Source organism: Hevea brasiliensis, chromosome 10 (assembly GCF_030052815.1).
Source record: "Hevea brasiliensis isolate MT/VB/25A 57/8 chromosome 10, ASM3005281v1, whole genome shotgun sequence".
Taxonomy (NCBI): domain Eukaryota; kingdom Viridiplantae; phylum Streptophyta; class Magnoliopsida; order Malpighiales; family Euphorbiaceae; genus Hevea; species Hevea brasiliensis.
Genome location: NC_079502.1, coordinates 3,899,087 through 3,913,663, shown reverse-complemented (window position 1 = coordinate 3,913,663; position 14,577 = coordinate 3,899,087). Strand labels below are relative to the sequence as shown.

At 35.1% G+C, this 14,577-nt stretch overlaps 2 protein-coding genes across 4 annotated transcripts; one reads left to right on the top strand and one right to left on the bottom strand.

Annotated features, from left to right (window-relative positions):
- The first annotated feature begins 245 nt into the window (after window positions 1–245).
- Window positions 246–2,041, top strand: LOC110657678 (ethylene-responsive transcription factor ESR2-like). Its single transcript, XM_021814996.2, has one exon. It carries the CDS (start codon window positions 336–338, stop codon window positions 1,563–1,565), a length of 1,230 nt encoding a protein of 409 aa, XP_021670688.2. The 5' UTR covers window positions 246–335; the 3' UTR covers window positions 1,566–2,041.
- Window positions 2,042–9,856: 7,815 nt separating this feature from the next.
- Window positions 9,857–13,845, bottom strand: LOC110647759 (BTB/POZ domain-containing protein At1g67900). 3 transcript variants are annotated; one of them, XM_021801728.2, is made up of 5 exons: window positions 13,436–13,845; window positions 12,697–12,934; window positions 12,552–12,621; window positions 11,167–12,429; window positions 9,857–10,726 (listed from the first exon to the last, which is right to left on the bottom strand). In XM_021801728.2, exons 2-5 carry the CDS (start codon window positions 12,753–12,755, stop codon window positions 10,229–10,231), a joined length of 1,890 nt encoding a protein of 629 aa, XP_021657420.2. In that variant the 5' UTR covers window positions 12,756–12,934; window positions 13,436–13,845; the 3' UTR covers window positions 9,857–10,228. The 3 variants fall into 3 exon arrangements, with proteins under 3 accessions (XP_021657420.2, XP_057984931.1, XP_057984932.1); XM_058128948.1 differs by lacking the exon at window positions 13,436–13,845 and adding an exon at window positions 13,179–13,400; XM_058128949.1 differs by lacking the exon at window positions 13,436–13,845 and adding an exon at window positions 13,077–13,096.
- Between the last annotated feature and the right edge of the window lie 732 nt (window positions 13,846–14,577).

Sequence of the window (14,577 nt, the reverse complement as noted above, 5' to 3'; positions counted from 1 at the left end):
AATGATCACAGCCCTCTAGATTGAGGACGGTTGGCCCAGTAGAAAATCCTAGTCGTCAAACGTACTCAACCCTTTTTTTTTTAGGAATTTTGTGTTAAAAAATTGCAGGGAGCATCCATGCATGGCTCAAATCAGAGTCGCTTTCTTGGTTCCCTAATATCTCCCCGGAGGTTTTATTACTTTATTATTATATGTCTACCTATAAATACACTACTCCACAAGGGTCCAGGTGCCAAACTGGATCAATCAATCCCCATCCAAGCGCGTAAAATCCTGTTCTTGTTCTTCTTCTTCTCCTTTCTTCCTTCTTCTACCGTCCTTCTCCCACTCTTCAAATGGAGGAAGCTATTAGGCGACTAAATGGAATGACCCATGTCCAAGAGTCTATTCCACATGAACAATCCATCACAGACAACTACAAAAAGAGCACTAATGGAGCTCCAGCTGCCGCCGCCTCCACCACCATCACGAACAAGAGGTCACTGAAAGAAAGTAGTGGTGGTTGTGGCTCAGGTGGTACCATGAGGTACCGGGGGGTTCGTCGGAGACCTTGGGGTCGCTATGCAGCTGAGATTAGGGACCCTCAGTCTAAAGAAAGACGTTGGCTTGGCACTTTTGACACGGCTGAGGAGGCTGCTTGTGCCTATGACCGTGCTGCTCGAGCCATGCGAGGTCTCAAGGCTCGCACCAATTTTGTGTACCCTACTTCTGATCCTCACTCTTCGACAGATCCCTTCCTTCCTCCGTTTGGTTTCTCATCAAAACAATCTCAGGCGTCCATTAGGGATCTTCCCTCTCGCCGTTGTAACTCCAATTCTTCAAATTGGCCATCTTTTGGAAATCTTCATGTTGGAGACTTCTCTGGGTCTGCGCCCCAGAGGAGTAGTTCTACATCTTTTAACATGCTTCTCCTCCGTGATTTCCTTGACCCCTCTTCTGGTTCATCGTTCTATAATCATCCACAAGTTTTATATGATCAGTTTCCGCACATTAATGGGTCCTCTGGTTCTTCTTCTAGCACTTTCTCCAGTGGTAATTCTTTGGTGAATCCGTCCAATGATTCAAATGTCTCTGATACTTTTGCAGGCTCATCTTTGAGTGCTCTACCGCTGAATGAGGATAATCGGAGTTATAACTCTTCTGGAGGCTCTGATAAGACAAATTCTCAACCTGATTACTGGGAGTTCTTTCCACAAGAACCATCTGATTCTGGTTTGTTACAAGAGATCATTCAAGGGTTTTTACCAAAGCCCTCCTCTGACCAAATTGACTCTTCGAAAAGCTCCATATATTGCACCGGAGAGTCAACGGTTGCACCTGTACCTGAAATGTCTGCCACCTTCCCATCTCTGGATGAGTTTCGAAGGAGCATCAAGAGTGAGCTCTTGGTTAAGAATGAGCACTTGGGTGTACATCATTACCATGATGGTCCTGCGCAGACTTCCCAAGGAGTTACTTCTCATGAAGTTCCGTACGGTCATATTGGTCTGCAAGAGAACCTTCATCATCAGATGGGTGCGAACTCCATTTTGGATCATATTTTCCGATATCCAGATCTTTTATGAGTGCCTTTACAGCCAGAGTCCAGAATGCTTGAAGAAACCGCTAAATTGATGCAAATTGCTTGTTAGAAGTTAAGACATACTATAGTATATGTCTAACAAGCTTAGTTTCTGACTATTACAAATATCTTAAAGCCAATGTTAATTCTAGGGTTTCTGGAAAATCAGTAGCTAGTTTGAAGTTAATTTTGGAAATTTAAAGCATGCTTTGTTTGCATATATTTCTTCTAATATATTCTGTGTTTCTGATAGCTTTTGCGTTTGACCTTGGAAGTGAAAACGGTTGTGTTGTTTTTGTTCTGCTTAGAATGACTGTACAGGGTAAGAACTCCAAGTAAGATAAAGATCTATAATGGCTAAGGATCTGATGATCTTGTATCAGTTTCTTGCTTCCTTCGGATGAACTCCATTATCAAAATAAAGGAAAACCCTAAAAGGGTAAAGTGAACTTATATCTTCCTGGGGAAGTGATGTTGCCAGGCCAAGTTGATATCATAATTTTATAGTATGTTTCTTATCTCATGTCTTATACAAGACAAAATTTCACTTCTTATTGTCCACTGGTCTGCAACTGCAACTCTCTGCATGCCTACCGATGCTTTTATTGCATTGTTCTTTTCTGTAATGTATAATCCGGTACCGTTATTGTAACTACATTTCCATCATATCTTGTTTTGCACGAGAAACTGAACAGTTTCTTTAATTTTGTTTACAGAAAACTAAAGAGTATAATTATAATTTCCCTGATGAAAATAAAAATATGGAACAAAATCATTGAGTTTAGGAACTCTATATATTGTTCCGATGAGTTTAATAACTATATATATATATATATATATATATATAGTTTGAAATTGGATTCTTGGTATGCTGAGATGTGAAATAATGGACGAACAGGCAACGGCAAGCTTTAAATAAAAAGTCTGGAGAAAATCACATCTGAATTTTGATATATGGGATGGTTAACTGTTCAACATGAAATGTCTTTATCATTGAATTAACTGATTTTTTCTGTTTTGGAATGGAATTTAAGAGATTTTTGGTGTAGTGGCATCCAAACATCTCAAGTTTCGTAGCAAAACGCTTGAACAGTCTTTAATTATTAAGTTCAATAATTGCAAGAGCCAATACCATCATAATAATAATACACAGGGCAGGAAATACAATTACTAAGAAGAAAGAAGGAGACTCTGCTGGAATCTAACGAGAACGAAGAATCCTGGATGGAGTTGTTAATTCATCTCCAGCATTTAAATTGAACTGGAGGATTACATTGAAGATAATGTTAAATTTCAAACTAACATGTATGATATAGCCATGTGAGCAGATTTTCAGCAATTGTTTTTTCAATCTTTTTCATCAGAGTTGAGCACAGTGTTTCTAGTGGTAGAGGTGTAGTAATAATATGTAGTCCAGGCCCCTACCCATTCCAATAATTTAAACCTTAATATTGTAGCCGCCAATTCCATTTAGTAACTCAGCTGCCAAGGCACCAAGAAGTGGTTGGAAGGGCTTTATTTTTAAGGTTAAGAATTCGTATTCTGAATCGTTTTTGTTGGAAGGTCATTCCCGGCTCGAGCATAAGACATCACGTAACTGAAAAAACAGCTGCCAAGCCAAAAAGATGTGGGGAATGGTTCCCAAGTATTTAATGATTACCCGATCTTTGAGCTTATAATTAGGTCCTTTTGAAACACCTTATCATAAATAAATTCTTGGAAGCTTTTGGAAACCATTACCACCCTTTAAGCTCCTACATTTTCTAGGATTAATTCTCCTTTATTTCATATTGAAAACGAGTACCAATCTTTGAGCCTTAATATTAAGTTGGAACTCAGAAATTTTATGATTTTGAAATAATTTCAGTATCATTGAATTAAATTTTATTGATATAAACAAGCATTATTGAATGTTAATTTCATAATTTTATTCTCTAATCTTTAATGGCAATGGCAAGGCACAAATGTTATGGCCCAGTACGTCAATGAGGTCCAATCGTTTACTTGTGTTGTAAATTCATCATATCATTGGGCCAATGAAGCCTTATATATTAGAGAGAAAGTAATTTAGTAAGTCCATCCATAAAAGAAATTAGCCCTCTCAATAAATACAATAAATAATAATTATTTCATTCTTTCACCAGCAGATTAATAGTTTTAATTATTATACTTAAATTAATAATTCATTAATTGAATGTTTGTTCCATATGATAATTTTCTTTATTTTAAAATTTTCAAATTTATAAATAAAATATTAATCACTTAAAACAATTAAATGATTTAGTTTGGTGAGCTTTGAAATCATTATGATACATGCATTTTATATAATCATTTAGGTTAAATTTCATAGTCATTTTATTGATTTGTTAGTTATTTTTACTTAATTTTATTAGTTATTTAGTTACTTTTTCATAATTACTAATTTTTAGACTAATTTGTAATTTTATTTTTGTTTTATAGATAAAATGGTGTTTTTGAGGACTAAGGAGTAATTGTGCAAGTGATGAGTGATTTCTAGGTTCAAAGGTACCAAAATGAAGCTTAAAAATTAAAGAATATGAAAATTATTGAAATCTGCAGCATTTGTATAAAAGTTAGAAGTAATTTTGGACTTGTTGAAATCTGCACAAGGGATTGCACATCCTATGTAGGTTACCTGTGCACTTTCGAGGAAAGAAAACTTACACCTGCCGAAATCTACATAACATGCTACACAACTTGTGTAGGTCACTTGTGCACCTTCATGGAAGACATTTGAAATTGCTGAAACTTGCACAACATCTTTGCCACGATTTGTGCGGTCATTGTGCACCTTCACAAAAAATTGTCAGACATGCCAAAACCTGCATAGTCTGTGCACATTCACGGAAAAAACTTTAGAACTTGCTGAAAAGTGCATAAGATCTTGCACAACCTGCGTACATCCTCATTAATTGGCTGTATAAAGAATTTTCTCATATGTGCGATTACCTAAGACACTATTTTTGGGCCAACCTAGGGTTCTCTGTTAGGGGATATAAAAGCCACTCTTATCTCATTTTCCTGTAAGGAGAAAGATTGGAAAGGAAAAAAAAAAAGCAAAGTAGGAGTTGACATTTCCATTTTTGGACTAGGATTTGGATTTTTCTTCTCTTCTTTCAATTTTCTACACTTCATCTACTGGATTTCTTTAGTTTTAGTTTATTTTTATTATTTATTTCCTCTTTTGCTTAAAATCTCTTGTACTAAATATGGATAGTGAATAGTTTTTTTAAGATTCTAGAGTTGGATATGTAATATTTAAGATATTTTATGGATTTGAGCCGGTTAAACTAGATTTTATGGTTATTATGAGATTTTATCCATTTCTTGTGTGCCTAATGACATGCTTAGTGTAGGATCCCATTAAGTATTTTATAATCCTTGGTTGAAGCATCGAAAAGAGAAAACCCAATGATAGATAATCAAGAAATTAGACTTAATTACCTTACATCTAGAAATAGACTAAGGATTAAGAGGATTAATAAATTGATTAAAGAACCTAATGGGTCTTGATTAATTTTAACTCCTCGAAATAGGATTAAGTTAATTAAATCACCCTTTATCTCACTTGAAAAAATTTTAAAGGATTTGAGAATCAATCTCCTTAAAACTCATAATTTTCATATGTTTGGCTAATCAATCAAAATCCTAAAATAGCTTAACTATGAATCCCTAAGCTCCGGAATCACCTTTTTTATTATTGTTGATTGTTAATTGATTTTAATTACTTGTCACTTTAATTCTTGCTTTATTGTATTTAGCTCAATTTCTTTCTTATAATTTTAGAGAAATTTTCTATTCAAGAATTTTCTTTATTGAATTTACAAATATATCCTTTAATTCTCAATATTTTCATTTAATTAATTGTTAGCCCAAAAATTAGTTTAGATTAGTATATTTTTATATAAAAAATTCAATTTATAACATAACTTTTTGGGGGAACGATATTTTTATCTATTCTATTTAAACGACTCGTGCACTTGTGATTGAGCCACATCACATTATATATATATATATATATATATATATATATATATATTGGCAATTATGAGGAACATGATCATTTGTTAGGCCCTTGGCAAAGTAGGAAATTAAAGTTAGGAAATTGGGCCTACAATTGATACCTACAACAACTTAACAATGGGAATATTAGTTGAATTTTTTAAACTCTAAACATATTTATCTATCTTTTCTTCTCTTTTTCTTAGCAAACAAAGATATCATAGTTCCTTGCTAGTAACAAAATAAATATTTGTCCTTAGTGATATTACAACCACTAAAATAATACTAAAAGGTAAATAATGAATAATCAATTAAGGTTTGACCCGAATCAAGTAACCATCGAATACTTGAATAGAGAATTATTCGCTAAACAATACTCGTGATACTCTAATCACTTTATAAGATAAGAATCTCGAGATATCCTTTGAAATCAAAATTCCGTCAATATGAGAACTCAATCAGCAAAGTGGACTCCTAGTTCCACTCAATCACAAACTCTTAATCTTAACAGGAATCCAACCCATTCATAATTTAGTTCCCTAACTTAAGAATCAGAACGGTGGTAATTAACCTACCGAGTGTTCTCTTTTATCTTGCAGTTCCAATACCTGAAATTCAACATTCTATATCCACAGAAGGGGAGAACAACATCACTTAGACTTCATTTTTTTCATGAAAATATTTTCTTAAAAAATATTTTTCACATTTTTTAGTGTTTTGGCACTTAAGAAAATGGATTAATGAAAAATTTTTAGTTAAAGGAAAAATTAGGTTATGTTTAGAAAAAATGACTTTCTCTTTTCTTTCAATAATTTTATTAAAATGTGAAAATACTTATACATACAAGATATAAATATATACCATTAATTTAATTTACAACTGAATAATAAAAAAAATACTTTTTTTAGAAAATATTTTCTTATTTTTCATATATAAATTATTTTTTATGAAATAAATAGTGCCTTAATCTAATAATAATAAAGATATTCAAATTCCATAGCACAAGCTCTTTAATTTGCCATTCGAGTGTTAGTTGGAATAACTGTTATCCTATATAATTACTTTTAAATTCTCATCTCAATTGATATATTTTTAATCATTCTAATAATTTATGTTCCTGCTTCTTTTAAGAGAGGCCATAAATTTAGAACCTAATTTTGTCGTACAATAGCATGAATTATTGAACCCTGGAATATGGAATTATATTAGATACAAATTGAAATTATGTTTAGTATTGCAAAATTCATATCTAATTTTACCTATTCATCCATTGGTAGAATATCCAAACTGATAATTCCATTATGTAATTTCATATAATGGGGGGACCCTCTCTGTGAGATTTTTAAATGGCATTTTCTATCATGAATCATGATTCAAAGTGCAAATCAAAAGATGAAGAAGCAGGAGGAGAAGATAAAAAGATAAAGAAAAGGGTCCTATTGATTATGGGTTTCTTTAAACCTTTTTGAGGAAGTTGAAGCATTTACGAGAAGTGGTAAAAATGTAGGTGGAACGTTGATGGAGTTGGATTATCACACCTGTGAAAGAAAGTGAAGCTATTGCATTATCCTTCAATTCCTCAGGTTAATTTTAAAGCTCAATTTCACTACCCTACCCTCCATCACCTTTCTTATCTTTTCTCTACACATATAATTCCATCTCTTTCTGTCTCTATATATCTTTCTTTATTTCACTCACCAAAGTAAAGACTCCCTCATCACCAAGTCCATTTTAGAATTCCGGGGGCTTTCAGGATTCTTCTATAGGTCACAATATTCAATCTTTTGCTTCTTTTGCAGACTTCCTGCTAATTATTATTTTGTCTTTGACTATTCATTTATTTATTTATTTTGCAGGAGAAAAGGAAAGCAGAAAGAATTAACGGAGAGTGGTCATATAATCAACAAGACTAAATTGAAAGTGGAGATTCCATCATCATCAGAGACTGAGAACATTTCTGTTGGTGTTGTTACTAAATTGCAAGCGACTATGCCTCAGATTACAAGACAGCGAAGTGCTACAAAGAACAATTGCTTATGCTCTCCAACTTCCCATGCTGGTTCTTTCAGGTGCAGGCTTCACCGTGCCCCCAACCTCCAACGAACAAAATGCGACGACTCTGCATCTCTCAGGGTCTCAACCACTAAGATTATCAATGCCACAGCTGATCATGATCCTGCAGCTACTAATGCATGAGGCCCAGTAATTCATCAATTGTATCATTTGCGTGCGTGTTTGTTTGCTTTGATACATTGCTGTCACCTCTCCCCTCCCCTCTACACCACACACACAACCCTCCAACCCCCACCCCACCCACCACACACACACCACAACAACCCACCCCACACCCCACCACACCACAGCACCACCTGCAACCAACCACTTGCATAAAGCCTACCAATTTCTATATCTCTCACTGCTTTTATTGTGTTTTTTTTTTTTAATACATTTATCTCAGATTAGGGCTCAAATTCGAGACCTCACAACTTATATATAATGCAGGAAGTCTCGTGCACTAGGACCCAAATGCTAGCGTTTGTCACGATGCAACTAAACAATTCCAAGCTTATTTTAGGCGTCAATTCATTCCTGTTTTATTATTAATGAACTATATTAAGTTAAAATTAATAAAATCAATTTCTACACAAGCAAGGTGAAGCTTTTTTATTTGATACCAATAAACATTTAAAATAAAATTGAAGATCAAATGGGATTCTTGTGAAGGGGAATTGATAAAAAAAAAAAAAAGGGAAGGAAGAGATGGCAATTGTCCAATCACGTAGCTTTGAAATCTTTTTCTGAGGCTCAGATTTAGTGCCTTATAAATGCAGCTAGGAGTTTGGCTCAACCAAAACACTGGAATTGATTGATATGATGATATTTGAGCTACCACCAAACCAGACCCATCATCACATTTTTTGTGTCATGCTTGCATCATACAAGAAGTTGGTCAGATCTTTTCTTTTGATTTGGACTTGAATTCGAATTCCAGACCTTACAAATTTAAAGACACCTCTGATAATTTAGTCAGATATTGGATTTGCGTACATTAACCTGATATAATGATCAACAGCTTCAAATGTACTGCATTTTCAAGCCCATCTGACCAGCAGTTAATTGCAACAACCATTTTGGTCCCTTAGATTTTGACCCCAAAACAAATTCATTAGGCCTTTGATACTCCCAACTGAGGTCCAACATATTAAATGTTGTAGGAGCAGAATGAAAAAAGGAAATTATCATATTTGGTTATCCATATCTGGGTGTGGAATAGCCTACAAGAGAAAATTGCCAGAAATCAAGAAGCAGCAGATTTGGTTGCCAAATTTAAGGAAATGGAATTCTAAGAACAAAAAGAGAGGGAAAAACAGGAAAGATTTACAAGGTAAAACTTTAGACAATAAACTAAAGAAGAGAATTATTGTCAAGGAACGCTTTAGTGAAAAATGAGAAAAACAGGAAAAAGCGGGAAGGAAAGAAAGAAAGAAAGAAAGAAAAAGCAAAAGAGTCACAATGTGGCTCTAATGGAATGGAGTGGCAGAGTAAGAGACATGCAGCTGCTTGTGAACAGGATTTCTTTGAGGAAACTTATGATGACTATAATGACTGCAATGATGATCACAACAATGATGGCCAACCCACAAATGATGCAAGCCAATGCTCCATAACTGACCCACATTGAAAAATTTTTTGGCCTAAGGTCTAATCCTTTTAGTAGATACTGAGATTATTTATATTCCAGCATGTATATTTGATCTCTATTGATTATAAAGGTTCACAGCAGTGCAAATTTCTAGCTTGCAACTAATAACTTTGATGATTACAAACCAAATAAAATAATAATTAAACAACCTCAAAAACTACATAGAATTTGCAGAAAGGAAATTACCCATTTTCAGTAGCATTAGACCAGTCAATACCTTTACTGATAACAGAAAAGGAAAGGATGGTATTTTTCTGTCAAAATGTTGAGTTAGAACTTCGAACTTAGAGCAGTAATCTTTTTTTTTTTTTTTAATTATTGAGTTTCCTGTATCTGATAAAGGACATGAAGCTCTACAGGTTTCAAACTTTCAAACATTGACCTCCAACACTCAGAGGGAAGCACTCAACACTCATATTCTTTGTATTTGTACCAGTAAGGCCATAATCTAACTGAATGGAAAGGCATATTTCATTCAAAGTAAGTATTTCTTGACCAGCAAGGGTTCAGATGAGAAAACAGATTTGTCAGACAAAGGAATAAGACAAAAAAAATTCCAACATAACAAGTGATGAAAACTAATTATTGTCTGATAAAAGGAATAATGAAAACTAATTGCAGGGAGGAAAAAGTGAGTATCCAGGGAGATGCAACAAAAGAGACAAAGGCAGGTGTTGCAGTTTTCTAGACAAATACAAGAATATTGCTCCCACAATTGCAAATCTACACCCAAGATTTCTGTTCTAGCTCTCAAATTGAGAACCACCAAGAGATTTTCCCCTCATGTCTGAAAATCTTGATTCTTATTATATTAGATTACATCAATAATGCATACTAAGATTCCTTGTTTTCTGCTACATTACAGGAGGACCCCAAAAAAAAAGTGTATAAGTTACACTGGAAATTACCATCCGTTGGCTGGAAATAAACAAAATTCTCACTCAATTCTTTTCACTGGCACTTCTATTGATGGACAATAACTTGCTGAACATCCTTTTGGGTCGTGTAGGAAGAGTGCGAATAGTCTTAAATTTGGAAGTTCTACCAAGTCCATTTGATTGCAGATCGTTTTCATCCAAATCATCATCTTCAGCTAATTTCATCCTTAAACTAGAAAGCTTCGACTTGGGTGATTTAAGGCCTGAGACACTCCATTGATCCTCTGCAGGAAAGCTAGTAGTGGTGCTTAATGCTGCTGTAGGCCTTGATGGATCTATTTTATGGGAAGCTAGAAGTGCCTTGATGTTGCTAGGCAGCTCAGTGACTTTGTCTCCAGCCATAGCTGCTCTAGCTTGCTCAAAGAAGAGAACTTGCACTACCACCCTCAGTGGGAGTAGCTCATTCTGTGCAGCATGCATACAGGCTTCAACAGAGAGTTTCTTGCAGTCTAGGGTTTGACATAACCGTTTTCTTTCACTCTTGTTTAGGGCTGGATGTGCCTGGAGGTTCAAACGAGAATTATGATAATTTTGCCAATCTTGTTATAGTACTAAATTAAGTCACTAATTTCACAACCAAATGTCCTCAATAGCTAGAAGCAAATAGCATACAGGTATAAAAATCCAAATACATAGATATTAGCAGAAAAAACCTCTAGTGTTGGAAACCAAAATGGTGATGTAAGTCAAAATTCATTTTACTAATATACAAGTATACCACACAGATTTCAACCATTCGTACTAAATTTGTTAGGTCAGCCTAATCCTAACTGCCAATAAATTATAAGTGTGACAAGATCCTGAGGTCAATATAGTTGGTTATCTAACTGATAATGGTGACCCACATCCTAGAACATGATAGTGAAATGCGTCCTAACATCAACTGTGGAATGAACTATGGTAAATTTGTTGGGACCAAGAAAGCCTTTTTTTTCCCTTACCTTGAGATAAATGTCAATAGCTCTGTAGAGATCATCATGATCAAGCCTTGCGAAATCTGGTATGGACTCAGCAAGGGCAATAAACTTTGAAAGAGGCAAATTAACATCTCTGGCAATCTCTTGAAGATAGCCATCTACAACCTTTGCTACCTTCAATTTTGAGCTATGTGATGCAGATGAAGACCTCCTGCTCTCTTGGAACTCCAAATCAATATTCTCTGCTGACCGCGACCTTCTCCTTTCAAATCCTAACTTGGATCTTGGAGGGCTAGTGGGTGGACTTTGCCCTTGTAACATGAACTGCTCCAGTATGGTCATTACCAAGTCTACATCATACAAAGTATCACTTGCATATGAGAAAGAGGGTATTAACAAATCATTTACTGTTGCTTCCTCTAATTGAAGTCCCACTCTTCTAGCCAATTCCATCTTTGAAGAAGAAGAGGCGTTAAGGATATTGGCTGCTTTCAACAGTTTAAGCAGGAAACTGCAAGATACAGCACCTTTATCTGCTGGGAGTAAACTTACTATTGATTCCAAAAGGAGCCTATGTTTTGAATTTATCTCATTCACCAAGTCTGAATCTGAGTCTGATGCTTCTTCATTATTAGAATTCCTTGGTCTTGATATGTTAGGCAGCCATCTTGCTGCATAAATTTTCAATGCGTTGCCGATGAGATTAGAGGCTATCTTTCCACCAGATTTAATAGCTACCATGGTTCTCCAGTATAGGTCTATGCCTAATTCTGCCATATCTTCAGCCCACCACCCCTTGCTCGCAGGTTTATGCCTCTGGCTCTCAGTTCCATTACAGGATACATCGTCCCTTGCTCTTCTAGAGTAACTGTGTGACAAACTTATCTTTGAGGGATGAGTCAAGACCTTTGAGGCAATAGCTTCGATGCATCTGCTTGTAATTCCAAGGTCCTCTGACCACAAAGGAAATTCTTTAGTGCTCTGCAGGGTAACAATTGAATCCTTCCACCCATTAAGTATACAAGAATTAAAGAAAACTTCAAGCTTGCATATTAGGTTCCCCTTCTCTACATCCTCTGTCATCTGCAAATATTCAGCAGCACATCTCGCGGCTACAATGTTGTAAGCACTGAGAGTGATTGTAATACCATAACAGAACTTTGCACAGAGCTCAAATGCCTCAATCCCACCAGGGAAATCTGGTAGTTGGATTATTTGGTGCTGTGAGGATTCAAGGGATTCAGAGCAAAGTCTCTGTAGACGCAAGCACTTGGAAAGCAGAGGAAACTGTAAACAATGAACTTATAAGGAATTAGCACAAGAGAAAGCCTCAGATCATGGTCAGAGCAAAAACAAGATTAGTACCCCTCATCACTTCTTCCCCCCAAAAATTTTTTCTAAAAACTTACCTTGTGAAGCAAATATCTACTTCCTTTCACTTGAATTATGAGATCACTAGAGACCTCAGAGGAGACAGACCTGCATTGAGGAAATAAATTCCTGTCATCTTTTCCAGGAAATACATGTCATCTAGCAAAATCACTGAACTTTTACCTTACAGCTTCAGCAGTGTAGAAGGTGTCCGGTCGGGATCCAAGTTTCATAAACTTCATGACTAATCCTTATGATTTTTCTTCCTGATTTATGTGTTCATCAGTTGTGCTTTAACATAGTTGAATCAGAACTTGATGACCAATACAATCTTCCAATTCAATACAAGATAAGCCACAGAAAGTTCCTTCTCCAACAGCTAGCAAGCAAGAAATGTTCTCCACTCAAGACCACCGGTTTCCTGAATAAAAAAAGTCATCCAATTTAGCTAAAGAACAAACTATCGCTCAACCCCATTTAAAGCTGTAATTTTCACTCATTTATAGAAAAAGGGATAGAAAATTCATGGAGAATATAAGGATATCCAACAAAGAAAGTAATACCAAGAGATGTAGTTGTGGGTGTTAAACAAATAGAATTAATAGCAAAAATTGTCAAAAGTGAAGGAAACCAGAAGATCAAACACTCCAAAGTGCATGTCCTACCAATCAAATTCTGTACCCCATAGGATTTGGACATGCAAACAAAGAATCAAAACCACTGCAAACCCATCAAGATCAGATATACCTCGCCCACCACCAAGTCTCCAATCAAACACAAGATAGTGAAAAAAGAAAAAGAAACCATACCTCCCCTAAAACAAAACACAAATAACTACTTTATCATATCCTAAAACCCTTCCTTGAACTAAAAGAGAGATTACAAAAAATAAATACATAAATAATGGTCACAAGATTACAACCTCAAATCCAAGATTCTTGATATGCCCAACAAGCATTAACTTGCCAATCATGCATAGCAAAAACAGGACCTGAACAAATGTAGGAACTACTCTTTTCTTTCTTTTTTTTCTTTGTAACCTGAAACAAATAAATATGGTTCAAGGCGCATTTCCATTTCCATGACCAGTGCCAGCGTGCAATTAGAAAGGCGACGCCCACATGCTTATCGTGCGCCCACTTGTGTCCTTCCCTCTCATCATTGCCACAGCAATATTTTTATTTTTTTATTTTTTACAGTACAGCCCTCTGGATTATTTTATATTCCCAACATCGTACACCTCTCAAATTCTATTTAGAAACAGAAAAAAGGGAGTTGCAGTGAAATTTCTTTTAGAAAATAAAAATAAAATGAGTTTTACGTTTGCATTTTTATACAAGTGCCAGAAAATAGAGGGAAAAAAAAAAGCAGTGGGCTGCTAAAAGAAAGAAACGAGATGTGTATCACTATCAGTGTCTGCTGCCTTTAGGCTTGAACCATTCTTTTTTTATCATCTAGTTAGCTTTAAGGTCCATATTATATAAATGGCAACAACCAAAATGCCCTTGTGTTTGACTAGAATATACAAGAGAGAGACACCATTTGGCTACCATTTATGGGCATATGGTCCATCACCATGAAATTTTACTTTTCCTTTATTATTGTTTTGAAATGATGAGAAAATAGTTTATTACCATGCATTAATTTTTTTTTCTCTCTTTTTTTTTTTTTTATTCCTTCTTCTTCCTAGGTTCATATTAGTTAGATCCCTTTTTTTTTTTCAGATTATCTATCCCTGGTGTACTAGCAAAAGAGTGTTAATATGAGGTAATATTTTCCTGGTGCTTAAAAAGATTTCAATAATGAATGCTAAAATCTTGAGTTGAGCAGTTGAGAGTCATTTTCAACACGTCTCTCATTGGATTGAAACAGGTTACAATCCTTTTATATTTAAAAGATTAATTATCATATCAACAAGAGCTTAGATTTATGGGGAATATATAAATATATGGGACACAGTACTTGATCAACGAACATGAGATTGAGATGTAAGCATAAATATATGATACTAGTACTTATATTTAGATGCAACCTCCTCAACAGTTTGTACTTGCCTTAGCAGAA

Coding starts and splice junctions, on each gene's coding strand:
- LOC110647759 (XM_021801728.2), bottom strand. CDS start 12,755: ATGAAGTTTATGAAACTTGGATCCCGACCGGACACCTTCTACACTGCT. Junction 12,622..12,696: donor TACACTGCTGAAGCTGTAAG/GTAAAAGTTCAG, acceptor TCCTCAATGCAG/GTCTGTCTCCTCTGAGGTCT. Junction 10,727..11,166: donor CTATTGACATTTATCTCAAG/GTAAGGGAAAAA, acceptor TTGAACCTCCAG/GCACATCCAGCCCTAAACAA.
- LOC110657678 (XM_021814996.2), top strand. CDS start 336: ATGGAGGAAGCTATTAGGCGACTAAATGGAATGACCCATGTCCAAGAG.